Source organism: Microcebus murinus, chromosome X (assembly GCF_040939455.1).
Source record: "Microcebus murinus isolate Inina chromosome X, M.murinus_Inina_mat1.0, whole genome shotgun sequence".
Taxonomy (NCBI): domain Eukaryota; kingdom Metazoa; phylum Chordata; class Mammalia; order Primates; family Cheirogaleidae; genus Microcebus; species Microcebus murinus.
In genome coordinates, this window is record NC_134136.1 from 111733601 (window position 1) to 111758343 (window position 24743).

Sequence of the window (24743 nt, forward strand, 5' to 3'; positions counted from 1 at the left end):
TATTTATAGCCATTCCTCATTGATCACATCACTGCCTGAGCTCCACCTGCTTGCCCCCCTGCTCCCTGTGTATGGAAAAATAGTCTTTTATGAAACCAGTCCCTGGTGCCAAAAAGGTTGGAGATTGCTTAACTACTTAACTAGATGAAATCTGTATGTAAACCCTAAGATTGTCCATGTTTCTGAAAAAAATACTGAAAACATTTTGTTTCTTCTCTTTTACATGTACATTACATATATAAAAGATATAAATTAGAGATTGTGAATGTAATATTCAAAGTTACATGGGTAGCTTGAGTCTTTAAAGCTAACTGGTTGTTTTGAACATGTAATAAAATATGAACAAGTTTAACTATGTAGTAATTACCTCCTACATTTTATGACTGTATTTTAACACTTTCTTAGAAATGAGGATATGGTCCTTTGAGCTAAGTTTCTAGAAAGTATTTTTGCCCCTTTATTATTCTTAGTCTATTTTGGTCTTCTCACTATATTTCCATTTCTACCTGCTTTGAGAGAACACACACACATACACACGACTTTTTAAGATATGTGTGTGTATGCTATTCTCTCCTTGATATGAGGGAGAACAAGGTGAGCATCTGTTTGTGTTTGAGAATATCAGTTTGCTGAGAATTTTTCTTACTTTCCTGTTGGAAGAGGCAGTTTACTCAGTGCTTTCTTAACCTCAGATTACCTAGGTTGAAATCCCAGTTTAGCTACTTATCTTGACTGAATTTGGACAAGTTACTGAACTTTTCTGCACTTCTGTTTGTTTATATTTAAAATACAGATAATAAAAGCACCAACCTCATTGGTGGGCTGTTGAGATTAAATCAATTAATGTATGTAAATCACTTAAAACAGTGCCTGGCACAGTGTAAGTACCTTATTTGTTAGCCATCATTTATCATCATTTCACCATCACCATCCTCCACTTACTTATAGCTCCTTTGTGTTTTTTATGCTTTGGGGAAAATATTTAATTTATATTCTTTGCCACTGGGATTTCTCTTGCATTTCTACCAACCTTGTCACCCTGAACACTGAGAGGGACAAATCCTTAGAATCTGCTTTGATTATCATGTGCTGGCAGGACTCAGGAGGATGCATTGCTTTGTTCACTGCCCCACACTCACACCCAAGACTGGAGGTGAGTTATGTGGTGACACCTTTCTGTGGCAATCCCACCCCCCCCTAATTCTGTCTCAATCACTTTTCCTTTAAAATTGCCCCTGGAACACTTTGTGTTTATTCTTCCCAAACCCAGGTTGCCTGAGCCCCTTGTTTCTATCCTGAACTTCCTCCCACTCCTCAGAGATGGACAAGAGCAAAAGGATGAAGTGCTAACCCTGATCCCCCACCTTCATCTGGATGTTTGAACCTGAAAAGAAGAGGGATGGGGGGGTGGGCGTTGTGGGGAGAATGCGGAAAAGGAACTACATTAAGGCTACTGACAAAATACCTAAAATCAATAAATCATCATCAGCTTTAGCCCAAAAGTTTTTAAACCTTGTTGCACATTAGAATCACCTGCAGAACCTTTATGACTCTCTATGCCCAGGCCACATCCTAGACCAAATACATGTTTCTGGAGCAACACCTAGGCATTCCAGGCATTGAAAAGCAGTGCTAGCATCCTGCTGCTCAAATTGTGGTCTGTGGACCAGCAGCATCAACCTCACCTGAGAGCTTGTTAGCAATGCAAAATCTCAAGCTCCACCCCAGTGCTACAGTATCAGAATCTGCATTTTATCCAGGTAATGAGTATGTACACTGAAGTTTGTGAAGCACTGCTTTAACATCCTTGTTCTCAATCATGGCTGCACCTTGAGATAACCTGGGTTTGTTGAAAACTAATACTAATGCTTGAACTTAAACAACTTATTCAGTCATTTCCTCATACACATATTGAACCAAACACTAAAAACTTACTGTAACTTCAGCAACCATTAATGAATTGATAGATATCCAAAGAGACTTGGAAACCTCTCATTTCTGTTTAATATTACACACACATACACACACACGTACACATGTGCACACTTTTAATCATTCTGTTTTATAAATGGTTTGGCAGCCCATTGTTTTATCACAAATGTGGGTTGGAAAAATATGGCCTAGAAGGCAAATCTAGCCCACCATCTGTTCTTCCAAATAAAATTTAATTAAAACAGATGCATAGCCATTTATTAACACATTGCCTGTTGCTGGATTCATGCTACAAAGATAGAGTTAGTATGTAAGACAGAGACCTTATGTCCTACAAAGTCTAAAATATTTACTGTCTAGTTCTTAACAGAAAATGTTTGTGGAACCCTGTTTTATAGCAACTTGTCATAGGCCCTGAATTTACCTAAAGCTGCCAAATATTTTAAAATTTGCAACAGTCTTTATATCTCTAGTATATTTGTTGCAGTTTGATCACCAATTTCCTTACCAGAGACATTCTCTGTCAGAAAGGAAAACAATGCACTGTATTAATTTAATCTAGGATGATAATGATTTAATATAGTATCTCCAATCTAAGAGATATATGGCAGACACTTTTGTTTACTTATCCAGTAGCCATTTCACTCCTTTTTCCTTGTTAAAGTAACACCAATTTTGGGGGGGGGAGCGACAATGTGCCCAGTTCCTTGTAATAAATCACAAGTCTACATCAGTCATGGCATTTGTGTTCCTCTTTGAAGATATTTTCCTCCTGCTAGGGTTGGCCATATGACTAACTTCTGGCCTAAGAAATACATAGAAAAAACTTGTCTTCTGGGAAAATTTTACTCCCCTGATAAAAGAGACATAACTTTGTGAAAAGAAAGCATTTCACCCTCATGGTAATCATCCTTCTTGGGATGCTTATGAGGATGTGATGGCAGGAGCTAGAGACAGCCACCTTGTAACCATTAGGAAAGGCCAAGAGAATTACAAAACACCAGCATAGACCTTGTAATACTTTTGCCAGAATGATCAACCTTGGAATTTTCTATCACCTAGGTTTCTTTTTTTTTTTTTTTTTTTGAGACAGAGTCTCACTTTTTTGTCCAGGCTAGAGTGAGTGCCGTGGCGTCAGCCTAGCTCACAGCAACCTCAAACTCCTAGGCTCGAGTGATCCTTCTGCCTCAGCCTCCCGAGTAGCTGGGACTACAGGCATGAGCCACCATGCCCGGCTAATTTTTTATATATATATCAGTTGGCCAATTAATTTCTTTCTATTTATAGTAGAGACGGGGTCTCACTCTTGCTCAGGCTGGTTTTGAACTCCTGACCTTGAGCAATCCGCCCGCCTCGGCCTCCCAAGAGCTAGGATTACAGGCGTGAGCCACCGCGCCCGGCCTTCACCTAGGTTTCTTAATAAGCAAACATGAATGATATTGGTTAAGTACTTCTGTGGATATCCTGTTACTTGTGGCTAATCTAACATATATAACAGGACTACAGGGATAAGGCAGTTTTTAATAACACAAAATCAAATCCATCTTTTTTCCCTATTTTTAAAATAACCAGTGTTACAAGTGCATGCTATATTAGGTACTATTTTGGGTTCTTTCCAAACGTTGGCTGTGTTATTGTTAACAACAATCTTGTGAGCTACAGATCATCCCAATTTTATAAATGAGAAAATGGGTTCCAGGTAGGGTGATTTTCTAAAGCCATATAGCTAGTAGGTGATAGAGCCAGAACCATCTGGTTTCAGAATGGGGTAATGTCTTTGTACCATTTCTACTCTGCTGTCATCTCAGTTCCTTGCTCTCTGTGATCCACATTACATGGGTGACTTTATTGAAGCACCAGGCTTGTGGAATAAGTCTATTTATACCTTATTTTAAAATAAAGAATTGACAGGTGTGTGGGTGGTGTGTACATGTCCCTTTCCAGTGTTCAGATCCAGTCTGTGCTCTCAGTGTTGCATCCAGCCCTTAATGACCTATTATACCTTCCATGTTCACTAAACACACAGGTCTCTCAATCCTGTCTGCATCTCATACTGGCTGCTATCTCAACCTGTAATTCATAGCCAGGATTCTAGAAAGGGTTACCTGTACCTGTTGACTTCCCTGAAAAAATGAATTTCTTTGTTTGATATTATAGAAGAAATAATATGTTCAGAGTTCTGTTTAAGTCCATTGTTTCTTTGTTTTTTTTCTGTTTGGAGGATCTGTCCTGTTTTGTCAGAGGGGTATTGAAATCCCTGGCTATTATGGTACTGCTGTTTATCATTTTGTTTAGATCAAGTAGGATTTGCTTTATGAATGTGGGTGCACCTGTGTTAGGTACATAAATATTTAGAATTGTTATGTCTTCTTGTTGAATTGTTCCCTTCCCCATTATGCAATGACCATCTTTGTCTGTCTTTACTATATTTGATTTGAAGACTATGTTCTCTGATATGAGAACTACTACACCAGCTTTCTTTTGGTTTCCATTTGTGTGGAATACCATTTTATATCCATTCACCTTGAATCTGAATGAGTCCTTGTGTGTTAGATGTGTTTTCTGGAGACAGCAGATACTTGACTTTTATTTATTTATGCATTCAGCAAGCCTATGTCTCTTCAGTGGAGAGTTCAAGCCATTGACATTTATTGAAAGAATTGATAACTGGGAGGTATTTCTGTTCATCCTGTTGAGTAGAACTTTTTTTGTGTTTTTTTTTTTTATCTCTTGAGCCATTGTGGTATCTGACCTTTGACCTTTAGCTTTTTGGTGATTTTACCCTGGTGGGTGTCTATTGTGCTTATCTGTGTATACATAAATGGGTCTAATAGACATTTACAGAATATTCTACCCCAAAACTACTGAATATGCATTCTTCTCATCAGCTCATGGGATATCCTCTAAGATTGATCACATCCTAGGCCACAAAACACGTCTCAGCAAATATTTTTTAAAATGAAAATTATATTATGCAGCTTCTCAGACCACAGTGGAATAAAATTAGAAATCAACTCCAACAGAAACACTCATCTCTACACAAAGTCATGTAAACTAAACAACCTACTGCTGAACGATAGTTGCATCAAGGAGGAAATTAAGATAGAAATAAAATATTCTTTGAACTAAATGATAGAGGGGAAACAAGTTACCAAAGTCTGTGGGATAGAGCTAAAGCAGTCCTTAGAGGAAAATTCCAAGCCATAAAGGCCTACATACAAAAGACAGAAAGATCGCAAATCAACAATCTAATGCATCATCTCAAACACTAGAAAAAGATGAGCAAACTAATCTCAAACACACCAGAAGAAAAGAAATAGCCAAGATCAGAGCAGAACTAAATGAAATTGATAACAAAAGAACTATACAGAAGATTAATGAACCAAAAAATTGGTTCTTTTCAAAGATAAATGAAATTGAAATGCCTCTCACTAGATTAACCAGAAGCAGAAAATAAAGGACTCTAATAAGCTCAATTAGGAATAAAAAAGGAGGAATTACAACTGATACGATGGAAATGCAAAATATCATCTCTGAATACTATAAAAATCCACATGAACATAAACTTGAAAATGTGGAGGAAATGGACAATTTCTTAGAAACATACAGCCTTCCTAGGCTCAATCAGGAAGAAATAGAATTCCTGAACAGACCAATATCAAGTACCAAAATTGGAGCAGCAATAAAAAATTTTCCACAAAAAAATGTCCCAGACCAGATGGTTTCACACCCGAATTTACCAGACCTACAAAGAACTGGTACCCATCCTGCAGAAATTTTTCCATAACATTGAGAGGGGAAGGAATCCTCTGCAACATGTTTTATGAAGCCAACATCACCATGATACCAAAGCCAGAAAGAACGCAACAAAAAAACCTACAGAGCAATATCACTTATAAATATAGATGCAAGAATTCTCAATAAAATCCTAGCAAACCGAATTCAGCTACTCATCAAAAAAACAATTCAACACAAAACAAGTGGGCTTCATCCCAGAGATACAGGGATGGTTCAACATATGCAAATCTACACATATAATTCACATAAATAGAAGTAAAAACAAAGACCATGTGATCTTCTCAATAGATGCAGAAAAAGCATTTGATAAAATTCAACACCCATTTATAATATGAATGCTTAACAAAGTAGGCATAGACAGGGCTTACCTCAAAATGATAAAAGCCATATATGACAAACCCACAGCCAACATCATACTGAATGGGGAAAAATTGAAAGCATTCCCACTTAAAACTGGGACCAGACAAGGTTACCCTCTATTAGCACTTCTATTCAACATAGTGGTGGAAGTTCTAGCCAGAACAATCAGACAAGAGAAGGAAATCAAGGGTATCCAAATGGGATCAGAAGAGGTCAAACTATTCCTCTTTGCTGATGATATGACCTTATATCTAGAAAACTCCAAAGATTCTGCCAAAAGACTACCGGAATTGATAAATAAATTCAGCAAAGTCTCAGATTACAGAATCAATGTACACATATCAGCAGCATTCACATACACCAACAACAGTCAAGCTGAGAACCAAATCAAAGACTCCATATCTTTCACAGTAGCCACAAAGAAAATAAAATACCTAGGAAACTATCATTAGAGTGAACAGACAACCTACAGAATAGGAGAAAACATTTGTGTTCTATGCATCTGATAAAGGCCAGAGAACTAGAATCTATATAGAACTCAGGAAAATCAGCAAGAAAAAAAATCAAAAAACCCCATTAAAAGGTGGGCAAAGGACATGAACAGAAAGTTTTCAAAAGAAGATAGACTAGTGACCAACAAACATATGAAAAAATGCTCAACATCTCTTATCAGGGAAATGTAAATCAAAACCACAATGAGATATTACTTAACTCCAGTGAGAACAGCTTTTATAAAAAAGCCCCAAAACAACAAATGCTGGCGTGGATGTGGAGAGATAGGAACACTCATACATTACTGGTGGTACTGCAAACTAGTACAACCTCTAAGGAAAGTAATATGGATATACCAGCAATCCCACTACTGGATATTTATCCAAAGGAAAAAAAGACATTCTATAAAAAAGACACCTGCACTGGAACATTTATAGCAGCACAATTCACAATTGCAAAGATGTAGAAACAACACAAGGCCCATCAATACATGAGTAGATTAAGAAAATGTGGGGAGTGTGTGTGTGTGTGTGTGTATAATGGAATACTACTCAGCCATAAAAAATGGTGAACTACCTCTTATATTATCCTGGATGGAGCTGGAGCCCAGTCTTCTAAGTGAAGTATCCCAGGAATGGAAAAAGAAACATCACATATACTCACAATTACACTGGTATGAATTGTTCAAAACTTATAGGCACTTACAGAAATAACATACATCGGGTGTCAGGCTGATGGGAAGGGAGGAGAGGATGGGTAAAATCACACCTAACTGGTGCAGTGCCCACTGTCTAGGGGATGGGCACACTTGTAGCTCTGAATCGGCGGGTGACAAGGCAGTTTATGTAACCAAAGTGTTTGTACTCTGTAATATTCTGAAATAAAATAAAGAAAGTGAAGTAATAAACAATTTTATTCAAATAAGAAAAAGAAGTAGTATGTCTACAAAGTTCAGGGATAAAACATATAAGCTGATTTATGATGAAGCATTCCTCCTGTTCCTATCCCCAAGCTCTCGACTGTCATCGTTCCCAGCCCTACACAAAAGTAAACCTTCTTCAGGAGTTTGCTGTATGTGCTTACATACATTTATTTTATGGAGATAGCATATACAGATATATGCCCTCCCCTCCATACAAGTAGTGAAATAATTCACAGGATCCTGCACCTTTCTTTTTTTTCCTCCTTAACAATATGAAAGAATGAATTTTTAACAGTCAATTTTACATACTAGTCACTGGCGACTTTTCGAGACTTGAGACACCTCCTTATGCTTCTCTCACCAGGACAGCTACCAATCCCCCCACTTCACTGGTTCCATTCAGGCATCCTGATTCCAAACCTTAGCAGTTTCCAAATAATTACATATAAATTATGAGAGTTTATTTTATGTAAACTACATGCCACCTTGCAAAAACTAGTCCCCATCATTAATTTAAACAAGATGCCACCAACCTTTGCTCTTCATCTCCCGGCTATATCATCTTCAACTAGTAGTAAGAGAAATTCAACTGGTGCTTATCATGCCCAGCATAAATATTGTTTCCCAGCACCAGCAACTTTTCTACCCCTTAGTGGCAGTTTTCAAGATAATACCTTACTTTTTGTTGCAATTTACAAATGATCTCTTTCTATTTCCTCAGAAGTTGGATGCACCTCTTACTTCCTTGTAGACAAATAAATGGACACCAAGATAAGTGACTGTGTGTAAGTCTAGCCATTTTTCCCTAGAATGTCTTTCTTGATAAGGAATCTTAAACTTCTTGGACAACCTCTTTGCTTGAATTTCCCAACTTGGGGGTATTCCTACCTTCTGCCCTCCACAAGGTGGTTGGAGTCAGGATTGGGTTTTAGTCCCTGGTCTCCCACCATCTTTCCTTCCCTGTGCTGTCCCTCTCCTTCAAGGAAAGGGAGAAGCCAGCTGGGGGCTGTATATCAAGTGCTGCTGGGCCCTCCTCAGCAATAAATGAACTGGGAAAACCACCCATTTCCCAACTTTCTGAGGTAGCTTCTGAGCTGATTAATCAAAGATTGTAAAATATGCCCAGCTCTGTTCTCTCCAATTATGAATAGAGACCTTCAGGCCTTGAGTCACTCAGGTTCTATGCATAAATGGAAGTGTGAAAATTCAAATTCAAACCAGAGAAGTACACATTTTATAAAAGGGAAACAAATATTCTTTGAAAGTGTCTTGCACCTACTGAATTTTGTTCTCCAAGTCCCCTAACACGATGAAACATCTACCTCTTGGGGCTCCTTTTCCTCAAGTGGTTGTCAGACCTCTCTGGCAGCTCCAGAATGTGCTTATCATTTGTATAATATAACTTTAGCCTGATCTAAAACTATGGATTCCCTTTAAGGCTTCTTTTCTCCATTCAATGAGTCTTTTACATCATGCTTAAGATTGCTGTAAAAGTATGACCTAATTATTACAGAAGTTCTTATTTAGGCACACAGAAATTTGTGCCACTGTAGGCTTAGTTGCCAACTGCTAATTTTCATTCCCACTAAAGCACCTCTCTACCAAGTCTTGAAATCATTTGCTCTTTCTTTTTGCTGTTTTCATAAGAAAAATAATTATATAAGTAGTTTACAGAAATCTAAACCCAGTTATTTGTTTGAATGACAGTTATTAGGGCTGATTTGAAGTGAATTGTCATCTGATCCTCTGCCCTCAAGGACAGAATAAGTCTATTTCCCAAATAAATGTGTCATTGCCTTTTCATTCAGATCATTGTTACCTTAATTGAAAATATTTAATCTGTAAAGTTATCCAGCTCACATTTGACTACACACTTAACATGATGGGAAGATTAACTTTTCTAGGAAAATAGCCGGATTGGTTTCAAATATATTATACATCAAGGCAGATTGCCTTTTGCTTTACTATGGTCTCTTAGGTTTAAATCCTAGCTTCAAGGTTTACATGTTAACTGACCTTGAGTTTATTATTATCTAACCTCCTTGGGCCTCTTTTTCTTTGTCTGCTGAGTGGGAATGATAGTGATACCAACAGTACTTGATGTGGTAAAGATTAATTATAAAATTGAAATTAAAATTGTAAAATTAAAATCTGGTTTACTAATTCTATTTTTGCCTAAGCTTTGTTTTTATCCCTTCAAAATCAAAGTCTAATTATTTTCCTGTAATTTTTTCAAAAGGACAAAAAAGAATATTAGTTATAGAATTTTGATTTCTCAGCATGCCAAAGAAACGTGAGAAATTGAATTATTTAAGCAGGCATGCAAAAAAGTTTCATTTCATGGTTATTATTAATGTTTGATTATCCCAAGGTAATGTGGAAAATATAAAAGCTACTTTTTATTTGTGTTTATCTAAGATTAGCATTATATAATTATTTGAAATCATTTATATTGATTGGTATTCATGGACAAGATGGATGGAGGAAGAAATGGAGGTAGTGATCTGAAAGACCAGGAGCAGAGATGGTAAAGACTAGCCTACAGATAAAGGAAAATTGACCACGGATCAGATATTCAATAGGTATCCATAAGTAGATGATTATCACTTTTATTCTACTTAGTACAGTTTGATTCCAAATTTGTAAAGAATGTGTACTTCTGTAAGGGTGCAATTGTGATTGGTAAAAGTTATGGGAGAAAGAGATGTGAGACATTTTTTAAATGGTACAAACCAAAATGTTAATAGTGCTTATATGTTTTAGAATACCAAATGATTTTTCTTTTTTAGCTGTTTTTGCATTAGTGACATTTTATATAATTAATGTATATTAATTTATAATCAGTAATAAAGTCAATCTTTAAAAGGACAATTATATAAGAAGTTAATAGTGTACAATTTTAGAAGCATGTTTATTGTTTTAAAAGCTTCATATATTTGTATTTTGTGAGTTTTCACCTGTGATTAAATTTTTATTAATAGTAAAGCAAATGAGTGATTTGACGATTTCAGGTTTTGGTATTGTCCGAAAATGAATACTATATCTGGGATATACTTTTTCTACTTTGGGCTTATTTTAATATTATGTTTCATATATACCTTTTATTTCAGAATATTATGGGAAAATTGCATATTTTCATCTGCTTTCTTTAGGTGAAATTCACTGTGAATATGTACACAATCTTTAGTAAATCATACAATATTTCTTATAACATGTCCAAATTCATCTTAGAATAATAGAATATTGGAGTGATAATGTATCCTAGAGAAGATTTAGTTCAGGCATAGAATGTTGATGATTTTAGGTCATTATTATTCCCAGTACTTTAAAAGGCTGTATGACTAAGTAAATAAAATATAGGACTACAAAACAAGCAGCTTTATTGCCCTGAGTTTTATTTTGGACAAGATTTGGTGTTTTATATAAATGCTACGCCGCCATAGGACATCTGAGTTCAAAGTCCCAGATGTAGTCCAACTCCCTCTATTTGTTCATTTGGGTAGTAACCTAACTCCCCTCCCTAACTCTACTTTTATCAATTTGGATTCCAAGGGATCCTTCCCTTGATACCAGATATTTAATAAATATCAGTGACCTGTAATACCTACAAATATGACTGTGAGAAAAGCACTTATTGACTAAGTTTAAATTTTAAAAAATGGAGTCAATGGCACTATAGTTGAGGGTGGTCTTTGTACCAAGGTATGGGATAGGTTAATCAGTTATTTTAAGGCAGAGATTTGATTATAATATGTAAAGATTAACTATAATGACTACTATTCATTGAGTTTTTATACTTGATCTTAACCAAAAAGCTGAGAAGCCATATATTCATTGAGTTTTTATATGCCAGGGACTTACATATTGTTATATACACTATCTCATTTATTACTCAGACAGCCTATAAGGTAGATTTGTATTATCCTGTTTTACAGGTGAGGAAAATAAGGCTTAAATGAGTAACTTGCCCAAGGCTCATCATAACTATTATAGTAATTAGGTCAAGTTTTCTTTTTATCTTTTATCTCCCCCTACAAACATTAAAGACTTGAACTACTAGATTACTTTTCAGTTGGGATTAGTTCCAGGTTTAGAAGTAACCTAATACAGTTTCTTCACTGGTCTGAGGTGTCTCCTAGGAACAATATATAATTTTGACCTTTAGTCAACATCTGTTTACTACACTTTGGGGGTGGAGAGGGAGTTGAGAAGGAATGTCTTATGGAAGGGGACCCCAAACAGAACCATTAGAAAACAAAATGTTTATCAATGAAGTATTTGAGTACCGGAGGCTTACAATGGCCTAAACTAGCACATACTGTTAATGGTGGGGATCAGTGATGAGAATCCTGTAGTTGGATATGGAGAGTGATATTTGACTTATATTTTTAAGGGGAATTATTTGGTATAATTGGTAAAGGGAAAAACCCTCATTCCTTATTTTTCCCTATAAAATGTCATAGGTGAAAATGTGAATGACTCCAAGTCTTGAAAAAGACTCTTGGCTTCTGATTGACCATTTTAGTGAGAATCCAGAGTGAACATAATGGTGTATTTGTAATTTCTTGTCATGGAGAATACACGCTGTAGTTCCTTTGAACTAACAAATCTGGTTCATTGAACCCAGACATTTGTTCATCTGATATTTTCCATCTTATGATAATACTAATTTTCAATTATTTTGTCTTGTATTTTCAGAAGGAGTTTTGGAGTACCTACACAAAAGCGCAACAAGGAGAGAGTAACAGAGGAAGTGACTGGTTTCAATTTTACCTTACCTTTCCATTAATCTTTGGCCTCTTCATTATCCTCCTTGTCATTTTCCTAATCTGGAGATGCTTCCTAAGAAACAAAACTCGTAGACAGACAGTGACTGAAGGCCACATTCCTTTCCCTCAGCACCTGAATATTATCACTCCACCTCCCCCACCAGACGAAGTGTTTGATAGCAGTGGATTATCTCCAGGCTTTCTGGAATATGTAGTTGGGCGCTCAGATTCTGTCTCCACTCGCCTGTCCAACTGTGATCCCCCACCAACCTATGAGGAAGCCACTGGCCAGGTGAACCTGCGGAGGAGTGAAACAGAACCTCATTTAGACCCACCCCCGGAATATGAGGACATAGTCAACTCCAATTCAGCCAGTGCCATTGCCATGGTGCCTGTGGTCACCACCATCAAATGAAGCTGCAAACTTCTTTTTACTCTAATCATTTTTAAAATACTAATGAAAGAACTTTCTAGCACTTTACCACTACATAAATGTGCATTGACTTATTTTATTGGACTCTTACAGCATACCACTTCACACTTTCTGGTTTGATTTCCTTTAGTTTTGTTTCTTATTATAAAATCATTATCCATGCTCATTTTTGCTAGAGGAAATATATGAAGAAGAAAAAAACATACTAGTGGGGGTCTTCATGTGATGTGATGAGATATACATGTGTATATGTATGTATATGCATATATACATGTGCATGAATCAACATAGTACATGTACAACTATATTAAAAATCCATTAACTTCTATCTAAATCACCTAGAAAGAGAGTATTACTTACAAAATCAAAAAAACAAGGACACCGACAGTTGTTGTAATAGCCAACAACATGCTGTAAAATTTTGCAAACAGGATGTATTTAGCATGTTTTCTAATTCCTACTGGCTTTTGTTAATCTTCTATTTCTTCATCTATCTTAAAAGGAAAAATATCATATAGTCATTCTTGGTTTTAGAAACATCTCAGAGAGAAAGAACGAGTGCAGGAACATATAATAAGTGATAACTTGCTTACAGTGTACAGTAAGAAAATCATCAGTCATGAATGGCATTTGCCTTGTTCTGTACTAGGGATTTTTTTTTTTTTTGGTTGACCATCCCCCCACTTTCAAAATTAAACAGTATTTTATTAGCATCTTTGTGTCATGCTGTGTGTATTAACATCATGATAGGGAAGATTTTCTGGCAGTGCAATAATTTCTAAAGTGGATATATGTATTAATGACAGGCAACAGATACCAAGTATTCCTTTGCTTACACATGGCATAATTATTTTCTTCTTGCTATTTCATTGCCTTTTACTCTGTTTACTCTTTCTCCTACCACTACAGAATCTTCAAGCCCTTAAGAGTTTAGTTAAATAAAATTTTTGAAATTATTTTCTTAATGTTTTTATACAGGCTGAGGTCTTTGCCTCAAGATTATTAGAAGGCAATTTTCCATTAAATTTATGAACTGTGATTTTTTTATATTGCCCTCCAATTGATAGAAGAAGATTGCAAAGTCTGTGTTATCCCTCATGCACAGTAAATCTATTGATAGCCCCACATAGATCTCATTACTGTTGCTGTTTTGTTTTGTATTTTTATCAGATTTTTTTAAACTGCAGAGTTTTTACTTTTCCTTTGGAACAGAGGGAATGGGCTGTAAAGGAACTACCAACATCAACTGTCTCAGAAAGAAAAAAAATAAGACAGTTGTTTCATAAAGTTCCCATTATGAATGCACAGGTGGAAAATTCATTAGATCAGGTCAGGGAAATGTCTGTGCCACTCCCAAGCCTTCTTAGCCTTAGATAAAATGGTTGAGGCAGAAGGAATGTAGGTTTCAAGTGTGTCATTCCCTGCTACCTCCATCTCCATCCCCATCCCCACAGACCCCTCCCCCAATGCTGCCCTAAAACCAAAATAAGGAGGAACTCTGGGGTCATCCTCAAGTAGGAGCCTGATGACCTGAATTCCAATCCCCCTCTACCATGTACTTGCCAAGGTACCTGGGGCAAGACCCATATCTGACCCCCAAACTCCTCACCTCTAAAATAGGGATAATATCATTTGTCCTGCCCTTATCCTGGGCTTTAAAAGGCTCAAATGAGGTGCTGTGTGTGCAACTAATTTGTAAACCTTACTAATAGTAAGGTTATAGTGTTGTTATTATTGTGCTTCAGGGAGAATTTTCTCCCTGTATTTCCCTAAAATTTATCAGAGCTTTCAAATAGTGCAAAATAGGGCAGGCTGCTCTGTAAATAGCTAATGTATTCCTAATTTGAGTATGTGGGCTATTATTTAACCCCTGGCCATACTCTGGTCTATACCAAAGCTGTGGCAACTTAAAGTGATAGCCCACTCAGCACAAACAGCATTAAGCAAATGTTAGAAAGGGAACTAAAGAGTGTGTGCTTAGTTAATAGGTTTTACATCTTTCATGGACTAAACATGATTGATTATATCTTGACCTTGGTCTCAGAAATGACAAATTAAAAAATTTTGACATGAGTACACATCAATCTTTGGCTTCTAGTTAAAGCTGAAGTTGGGAGTGTTTGATCCAATAACTTGTGTGGATTTTTTGGTTTATTTTTAAATGAAAATTAAGGCTCCTTTTGCATGAACTTTTTTATCATTAATGTCAGGCTTTAGATTAGACCTGCAGTTTTCAAAGTGTGGCCCTTGGACCCCTGGGGTTTCTTGAGAGCCTTTCAGGGAGTCTGTGAGATCAAAATACTTTCATAATAACATGAAGACATTATTTGTCTTTTCACTCAAATTCTCTCAAAAAAGAGTTGAAAATGTAAAACAATGCCATCTTCCCACAAATCTTTCTTTCTGTTTTAGAAAATATAGCTATTTTTCATTTAAAATGTTATTTATGTTAGCATGTAATGGGTTATTATTTTTAAATGAATTAATACTTTTAAAACTTTCAGTTTATTTTCTAATATGGTACATATTGATAGATATAAACCTGATAAACAAAAGCTCTTCGGCATCCAGATCCTCATTAAATTTTAAGAGTATAAAGGCTTCTGGAGACCAAAAGTTTGAGAATTATAAAATTAGACAAAGGAGCAAGATATTCTTTTACTAAGTATTCTTGCAGTTTTATTTTACACTTTAGACTCCTAATATTGCATTTAATACTGCCTATTAAAGATACCCAAATTGCAATATCAGAATGAATGTTGATCCTTGAAGCAAAAGACAAATGCTTAAACTGATCAATGACTACCACTCTTCAGACTGTTGGTCCATGAAAACACTACTCCATAGTAATAAGTGTATCAGCCACAGATCTCCTGGTGGCTTTCACATGATGATGACAGGATAAACAAAATAATGCTTTCTTCAAGAAACATTATCTTAGATTTGTTTGTTTTGTTTGAATTTGGTTTGGATTTTATATTTTTAAGGTCCCTTTTGCTACCCCATCTGGTTTTATAAACTGAGTTTCTTAGCAATTGTTATAATTAAGGGGGTTGTCTAGATTAATACATATTTTTTATGCTTTTGCCTTTCTTACCTGGTTGATATTACATTCACCTTTGATTGTTTTTAATAAAGGTTTATTTTTGCAGAATATACTTAATACCTTTCTTAAGCAGTAACTAAATTGAATCAACCAGTTAGCATTTAAATAAAAGAACAGGCTCAGTGGTCTTTCAACAGAATGGTTTATGAGCCTCCACATGCAGAAGTTGTCTGGAATCTTAGAACTGACACTTTCTGCTTCCCTACTCTAACACAGTAAATTGTATTTGTTTAAAGTAATTAAAAATGATTTATTCTTTTCCTGTTGACCAGTACAAATAGAGATGTGTTTGTTTCATTGCTAATGATGACTTCAAGAGTGATGATCTGATCCAATAACTGCAGAGGTAGCTTTAACTTGGTTCTGTGTAAATAGTAGGTATTTTATTATAATATTTCACATTTTAAAATGCTTGGTTTACATTAAATTATGGTATTTAACTATTTTTATGTTTATACTAGGTAGGGTCTTTCTTATGTTTCTGTGTTTTTGGTATGCTAAATAAAGCTATTTTTAAACCCAAGAGATTTCTTCTGCCATGTGTTAATCATATTATGGTTAAGTGATAAACATGCTGCAGAAGCTCTTACTAATTATTGTCTTTTGAATAAGGTAAAATGATTATGTTTCTTTTTTTTTGTTAAGAATTTTGGGATATCACTCAGTAAAGAAATAAGAAATCATTTGATGAAAACTTCAGAGTGTTCTCAGCATAAGAAAGAACTTTCTGTACTACTTTTAAGTGACTTTAATATGATACAAAATGGAAACACCTGCTCAAAAGGGTTAGTTAGGGTTAAATTGAGGTCCCTACTGTAATGTAGTTTGTCAAGTCCTGGAACTGGTGGCTATAGATACCAAGAAGCTGGTTTTTTCCTTCTTAGCAGAACAGCAAGTGTTTGACCTGAGAAGATGAGAAAAGAAAGCACAAGATGAGACCATTGAGGTCACAGAGCATCATCTTCCTATGTGTAGTTACCTTAATGACTAAAAACTGGTGTGTCATGTCATTAACCAAGCATATGTAAATATGAGTTGCTCTTTATAGTGTAAAAAATTACGTTTATTTACTCTATATTCAAGGTAGAATTTTAAATATAAATTATAAGTCTGAGTATCCATTTTGTAAGCACAAGTCCCCAGAGAGTTATCCAAATAGTCATCAAAAGATGCTTTTAAAAATATGTAGCAATTATATAGTTTATAACTCGATGACTAAAACTATTAAACCCAGCACCTAGATCAAGACATTTCTAGTACCCTAGAAGGCTTCCTCATACCCACTCCTTAAAATACCACTATTCTAACATCTGTCATAAAAGATTGTTTTTTGAAAGTTCCTACTTGGCTGTGGCCATATGGACTTTTTTTTTAAGCTCTTAAGGTATTTCAGAAAAGTTCGAGCTAGAAGTTCTAGAGCTGCTCTTCCATCTCTTGACCCGCCTTGAAGTCACCTACTTGTTCTCTCTGAGCCTTTTCTACATTCCTAAGCTTTTTGAGGCCAAGAATTGTGTTTAATACTTTCAACTGCTGTCCCCAAATACATCAAATACCTAAAAATGAGGGCTTTTTTTAGGCTATGAATTGACCAAAGCACCGGTAGCTTTCTGGTTGGTTTCCTTAATGCTTATCTTTCTGCTGTAATTCTTAACCACCTGCCATTTTCTTAAACTTGTATCATGACATTTTATTCTCAGTAATTTTACTTTATCTCCTTCTCTGGTTTTTTTTGTTTTGGTGTTTTGTTTTTGTTTTTTTTTTTTTTTTTTTTGGTTACTTCCAAAATTCTATGGTCCCACTAGCTCATCTAACCTTATTTTCTTTTATACCTCAGATGATAGACTTTTACAGAATGCTACTTTGTGTGAGACCCTAAGGAGATTAGAAAGTGATAGTGTCTCTTGTCCCTGGGGATTTTGCAATCAGACAAAAACTTGGAAAACCTTCTAATCTTCTAACTAGGTTTCTAACCTTAACTCCATTCCAGCTTATGAAGCTGCTTCTTGCCTTAAGTCCCATAGTATTTACAAGTAGTCATCTTTATCACACAGTCCTGTATTTTGGTCTATGCTTTGGTTTTTATACGTTTTTAGCAATGGAAACTAACTTTCAAACAATTTTTCATGGAACCATAATATTAATATATTAAGTAGATGGAACTGTTGTCATTGAGTATGGAAGTGTGAAGCTTGAACCCCACTGTGACCTTTCTTGTCAACCCTCCTTACTGCAGGTCAGTCCAAGTCACCTCTGCAATACCTAAAATTTGATGAACATAATTGAAAAACCACTGTAATATAACATCTGCTGTTGTATCAAATTTCACAGTTCCTCATCTTAACACCCCAAACAAGTCTATAGAATCTCCTCCACTAATAGATTGGGGATCAAAAAGCTCTTTTTAGTGCAGTTGTTCCTAACTCACAAGTGTACTACACTGGCCACCAACATACACTATGATAATTATGTTTGAAGAGAGAATCATGATGTTTATGGTTCCGATTCTTTCTTTATATCATTTCCATCATCACCGAGTCAACCCCTTATCAGCTTGTCACCTATACACATCTCCTTAAACCATACTTAATCTCCAAATAAAGACAATAACAAGGTTATAATTCCACCTAACATGATACAACTATACTGGGTACAACCAAAAACATACTAACTCCTTCTCCAGAAGAAGAGGTAAAGTCCTTGAGTGATAATTACTCTTCTTGATATCCTGTAACTTAAATACTAAGATATCAAAATAACAATACTTAAATACTGTGATATAAAGTCAATACATCTTCTGTTACATGATAAGGGAAGAATAGAGGAAAGATACATTTTCATAACACAAATGTATTTATAACAAACTAAGGAGGAAATATTCATGACAATTGCAGTCTTCATTTCTATAACTGGTCACGTTGTTATTCCTGATCTATATAACTACCTTCTTCCACTACCCGTTGTGTTTTCCATTTGCCTTCAACAAGCACCCCACCTACTTATTGTACTTTACCTGGTAAGGTGAACCAAGCCTTCCTTCTCGAAGGGTCTAGGCCATTAGTAGTCCTGCCTGGATTGGGTTGTTGTAGTTTTCCATTGACCTTAATCACAAGGCATGGAAATACTAAGAGATGCCCTAATAGATCACCTATATTCAGACACATTGTTTCTTACCGCTCTTGTGGACTGGTAGTGCAAGTTGTCTTTGTTAATCTGGATCTCTTGCCCCAGCCAGCACAGTAACTCCCTTCATTGACTGTAGATTCAGAGGAATGAGGAGCCCAAAGTGGCCAAGTGGCAGTCTTAACTTCCAGTTCAACAGAATCGTTGTGCTCCTGGGGGACACATTCATTCCTTTGGAAATAAAACCTCTAGGCCAGCAGAGCCTAAGGTCATGAAAACAGAAGTAAAAGTTTTGCTAGTGAATCACTTTTGGTAAAAGTGAGTGGTGCCACTCTCATTACCATGCCTTGATGAATCCTGGCTATGGGAGAAACAGCAGCATATATTAGATGATGAGTAGATGCAGATATGGCCTTCACGAGAACATTGCCCCAGTCCTGCAAGGTATTACTGGTACTGTAACTGAGTCTTCAAAAGATCATTCCACCATTCTGTCAAACCAGCTGTTTCAGTATTGTGGGGAACATAGTAACACCAACGAATTTCACGAGCTGGGGCCTACTGCCACACTTCCTTGGTTGTGAAGGGAGTTCCTAGATTAGAAGCAATGCTATGTGGAAACCATAGCAGTGGGTAAGATATTTTGTAAGTCTGTGGATTGAAGCAAATCTATATCCAGAATAAATATCTATTCCAGTAACAATAAAAGGTTCCTTCTATGATGGAAGTAGTCCAGTGTAATCAACCTGCCACCAGGTAGCTGGCTGATCATGCTGGGGAATGGTGCCGTATCATAGACTCAGTGTTGGTCTCTGCTTCTGGCAGATTGGGTGTTCAGTGGTGGCCATAGCCAGGTCAGCCTTGGCGAGTGGTAGCTCATTTTGCTGAGCCTGTGCATAATGTCCACCCCTGCCACCATGGCCATTTTGTTCATGGGCCCATTGGGTGATGACAGGAGTGGCTGGGGAAAAAGGCTGAGTGGTATCCATAGAATGGATCATCTTATCCACTTGATTATTAAAATCCTCCTCTGCTGAGGTAGCTCTTCGGTGCACATTCACATGGGAAACAAATTTTGTCATGTTGTTTGCCCATTCAGAGAGTCCTATCCTCATACCTCTTTTCCAAATTTCCTTGTCGCCAATTTTCCAATCATGTACCTTCCAATCCCTGACCATTCAACCAAGCCATTGGCCACAGGGAATGAATCACAATATAATCACACATCTGGTCATTTTTCCTAAGCTAAGTGAACAACCAGGTGCACTGCTTGAAGTTCTGCCCACTGAGAGGAATTTTTATCACCACTGCCCTTCAGGGATGTCCCAGGAAAGGGCTATAGAGCTATAGCTGGCTACTTTGGGGTAGGGCCTGCATATTGTGCAGAACTATCTGTGAACCAGGCCCAAGTCTTCTCTTCCTCTGTCGACTAATCATGAAGAACTTCTCATGAGGCCATGAGTGCAGGCTGAGAGAGAGAAGAGAGTGAGTGTAGCAGGAGTGGCCAACATGGGTATTTGGGTGACTCTTTTATGTAATTTACTTTTACCTTCAGGGTGTGTTCAGGCCCTATCACATATATACCACTTCTATTTGATGATGAAGTGCTGTTGTGTACACCCAACTTTACAACTCAGTGGGTCAGATAACACCCAGTTCGTGATGGGGCTTATAGAGCAGCTCAGGTCACATGGTAACTTGGTAGCCTATGGTCAAGTGTTCAGTTTGACCACAGGCTACCAATTCTGGAACTCTAGAAATTTCACTGAGGTAAAAGGCCACTGAATTTTTGTGAGATTTATTTCCCACCCACTGGCACACAAATGTCTTACCAATAACTCTAGAGTAGTTGCTACTTAAGACTCACTAGGTTTAATCAGCATAATGTCATCAATGTAAAAGACAAGTGTGCTATCTTGTGGAAGGGAAAGGCAATCAAGAGCCCTAAGGACTAAATTGTGACATAGGGCTGCAGAGTTGATATATCCACAATGTAGGACAATGAAGCTGTATTGCTGCCATTGCCAGATGAAAGTAAACTGCATCTGGCGGGACTTAGGGACAGGGATGGAGAAAAAGGCATTTTCCAGATCAATAGCTCCATACCAGGGACCAGGGGATGTCTTAATTTGTTGATGCAATGAAACCACATCTGGTACAGCAGCTGTAATTGGAGTCACCACCTGGCAAAGCTTATGATAATCTTGTCATTCTCCAAGATTCCTCTGTCTTCTGCACAAGCCAAATAGGCAAGTTGAATGGAGATGTGGTGGGAATCACCAGCCCTGCCATTTTCAAGTTCTTGATGGTGGCACTAATCTCTACAATCTCTTTGGGAATGTAGTATTGCTTTTACTCTTTTCCGAGGTAGAGGCATTTCTAGGGTCTTCTACTTGACCTTTCCCACCATAATAGCCCTCACTCCACAGGTCATGGAACCAATGTGGGAATTCTGCAAGCTGCTAAGTATGTTTATTGTAATTATGCATTCTGGAAATAGAGGAATAACCACAGTATGGGTTCAGAGACCCATTGTGCCCACTGTGAAATGGACCCGAGCTAAAGCTCCATTGATCACCTGATCTCCATAAGCCTCCACTCTGACTTGTGGGCCACAGTGACATCTTGGGTCTCCTGAAATCAGTGCCAGTTTAGAGCTAGTGTCCAGTAGTACCTAAAAGATCTGATTATTTCCTTTTTCCCAATGCACAGTTACCCTAGTAAAAGGTCATATATCCCTTTGGGGAAGGATGAGAGAAAGATTAAAAGTATAGATCTTGGATAGTGTACTGGCGTCCTTTCTCAAGGGAACCTGGCCTTTTTATTCTAGGGGTTTTGAGTCTGTAATTCAAGTATGGGACTTGATTGAGGAACCTGACTCTGTTTTTATGATTCTGGTTAAGATTTTGTTCACCTGACTTGGAAATTTTCTGCTTATATAGATCAAGTAAGCCTTTCATAGGCTTTCTATTTCATTTCTAGGAACACTATGATCAATTAGTCAACATCATAGGTCTGTAATTGTGGCTTTGACTTTGATTGCGTTTATGGTAGCAATCTACACCTTGCCTTTGGTGGTGGAGTGCTGACAATTGGCCCCTGCCACTCTGAGATCCAATTATTTCCATTGCATTTAGGTTTCCCAATTCAGTGACTGTAGTTCCCACTGTAAGGTATGGCCTAAAGAGAAGAGCAATCATGCAGTTGTTTCAGTATGCTGAGGCTCTCCTCATAAATTAATTTTAACAGTATTGGTGTTAAGGAAACCAAAATATTTCACCCCAAAATATTCTTCTTTGACATATTTCAAGATGGTTATTCAGAGGGCCAGAAGACAAGACTATCCCTGAAAAGCTGCCTTTTGTTGAGGAGATTTGCATATGTACAGAAAAATCTACATTAGTGAAATAAACAGCCAGGCTTTCTCTGAGGCCCTCCTCCTTATCTAGATCTTAGAAAGATGAACTCGACCACAGGCTAGCACCTATTCTTTCTGAGAGCTGCTACCTGTGAAGTTTCATTTACACAATAAGACCACCTTTGCCCTTTGTCTTTCTTTCTCCCTCCCTTTTATTACCAGTCTTACCACACTCCAAGTTCCTATTCTTTCTGTAACTACAGCATAGTATAAAAACTTTAACCTTCTGACATCCACCCCCCTTTGGGCATAATATTTGTATATGACTTCTGTGCCCATCTGCATGTTAATACTAATTTGTATGTCTTTTTTCCTGTTAATCTTTCTATTATCAATTTATTTTATAGACTCAAATTATCAAACCTACAGGGGAAAAATTTAAACTTCCCTACAGGTGAAAGGTATGTCTTCTGGACCCTTTCAGTGTAAGTGAGTAGGTTTTAAATGTCCAATCCACTATAACATTCCAAACTCTGTAAGTCTTTGAGTCCCTTCCTCTACATTAAACCAAGTCAGGACAGACATTTCCAATTTGCTCACTGTGGGCCCCCTTTTGGTTTATGTTTCAGCTAACCAACCAAGCAAATAAACAAACTATTAGAGTCCTTTCTAACTCCATGAGCTGCAACTTTAAATGCAGAATCTCTGCTTAGTGAGCCCACATCAACAAATTTAGCCTGATAGAACTTTATGTTCCTTCCACCATTATCCTACAGTCTTAGTATCTATTCTCACATGTGTTCCCTAGATTTATGTCTATATACATTTGAAAATTCAAGTAATTTTGATTGTATCACACCTCCTCATGGGTCACACTTTGTATCTCACCTTTAGGGGCTTCTAGGACTTGAGTCTAGTTCTAGGTCTAGAAGCAAATATGGGTAATAGGAGTGGGGTCTGAGGAGAATCAGCACTGTCTTGCATGGCACTTGCCTCAGGGGAGGCCATTAGAGTTTCCTCAGGCAATATAAGTTTAATCCTCTCAGACTGGGATAGAAAGGTCAATACCACTGAAAGGTGAAGCTGACACCACCGTTGGGGGCAGTTGCCACTGACACTGGGTGTGAGGAAGCCACTTCTGCTGTGTTTGGAGAGACTGCTTCCACTGGGTGTGGGGAGACCTCTTCTACTGGCAAAAAAGACTTATCAAAATTTAGGGGCTCAATGCGCCAAGCTTTATCAGGGTCTACCCAAATGTGCCCCATCCCTATGTATGGGGTCTCATTTTACCCAATCAGTGCCCTCACTGTAACAGGACACACCCTGTGAGGCTGGAAGTTCAGTGTGCAATTGTAATTCAGCCAGTCACATGATGAGATTTGGAATTTGATTTTCAGCAGTAGCAGCCCTGCTATGGGAGGTAAGAGTCTCCTTCAGGACATACATAGAAGCCTTCAGGTCATTTATACAGTGACTGAGCTAGGAATTCAAATATCTGAGCTCATACTTTTCTTTTACCATTTTGTCCAGTCACATTAGGAGCAACAAACCAACAGTGTTATTAATATAATTGTTATTTTTTAAAAAAATGTTTGAAAGAATCATATACACAGACACCCAGCTCCTTGATTCATATAAGTGTTTCATTAGATGTATCCAATGAAGATATTTTTCATGTCTCCATTACCAGTGCTCTCTTTACTATGGGAAATGGAGTTAACAGTGTTTTTAAATCTAATTAGAGAGTCAATTCTAGAAACCCTAGAACAAATTCAAAAAAATTATCCTTAAAATCTTGTTTCTCTAGAACCACTCTTGGTACCAAAATCTGTATTAGTCAAGATTCTCTAGAGAAGCAGAACTAATAGAATATATATATATATATATATATATATAAAATATTTGCTCACACAATTATGGAGGTTGAGAAGTCCCATGATCTGCCATCTACAAGCTGGAGACCTGGGAAAGCTGGTGGTGTAGTGTGAAGGCTTGAGAGCCAGAGACCCAGTGGTCTAAATGGTCTAGTCTGAAGACTGAGAATCAGGAGCATCAAGGGCAGGTGAATACTGGAATCAGCTCTAACAATCAGGCAGAAATAAAATTCAACCTTCCTTTATCTTTTTGTTCTGTCTATGCCCTTAACTAATTAAATGAGGCCCACTCACACTGGAGAGGGCCATCTGCTTTACTCAGTCCACCAATTTAAATGTTAATCTCTTCCAGAAACACCCTCAAAGACACACCCAGAAATAATGTTTAATCAGATATCTGGGCATCCTGTGGCCCAGTTAAGTTGACACATAAGTTTAATCATCACAACATCTTAGTGGCATCTTGGAAGACAACAGCCCACATTCCAGGTGTAGGTGCCTAGTATCAGAGTAAACAGAATGGGCCTTGTTCTCCAATAACTGTGGTTGTTTGATTTGCCCCATATTTGGCTCCCTGAA

General features: G+C 37.1%; 1 protein-coding gene across 2 annotated transcripts in view; it reads left to right on the forward strand.

Moving 5' to 3' along the window:
• PRRG1 (proline rich and Gla domain 1) overlaps positions 1 to 13419 on the forward strand; it is a 95573-nt gene extending 82154 nt beyond the window's left edge. For both annotated transcript variants that reach the window (XM_012736659.2, XM_075999636.1), the window contains one exon: positions 12203 to 13419. In XM_012736659.2, coding sequence (XP_012592113.1) covers positions 12203 to 12688 — 486 coding nt within the window. In that variant the 3' untranslated portion in view covers positions 12689 to 13419. The remainder of the gene's footprint in view (positions 1 to 12202) is intronic.
• The last annotated feature ends 11324 nt before the right edge of the window (positions 13420 to 24743 follow it).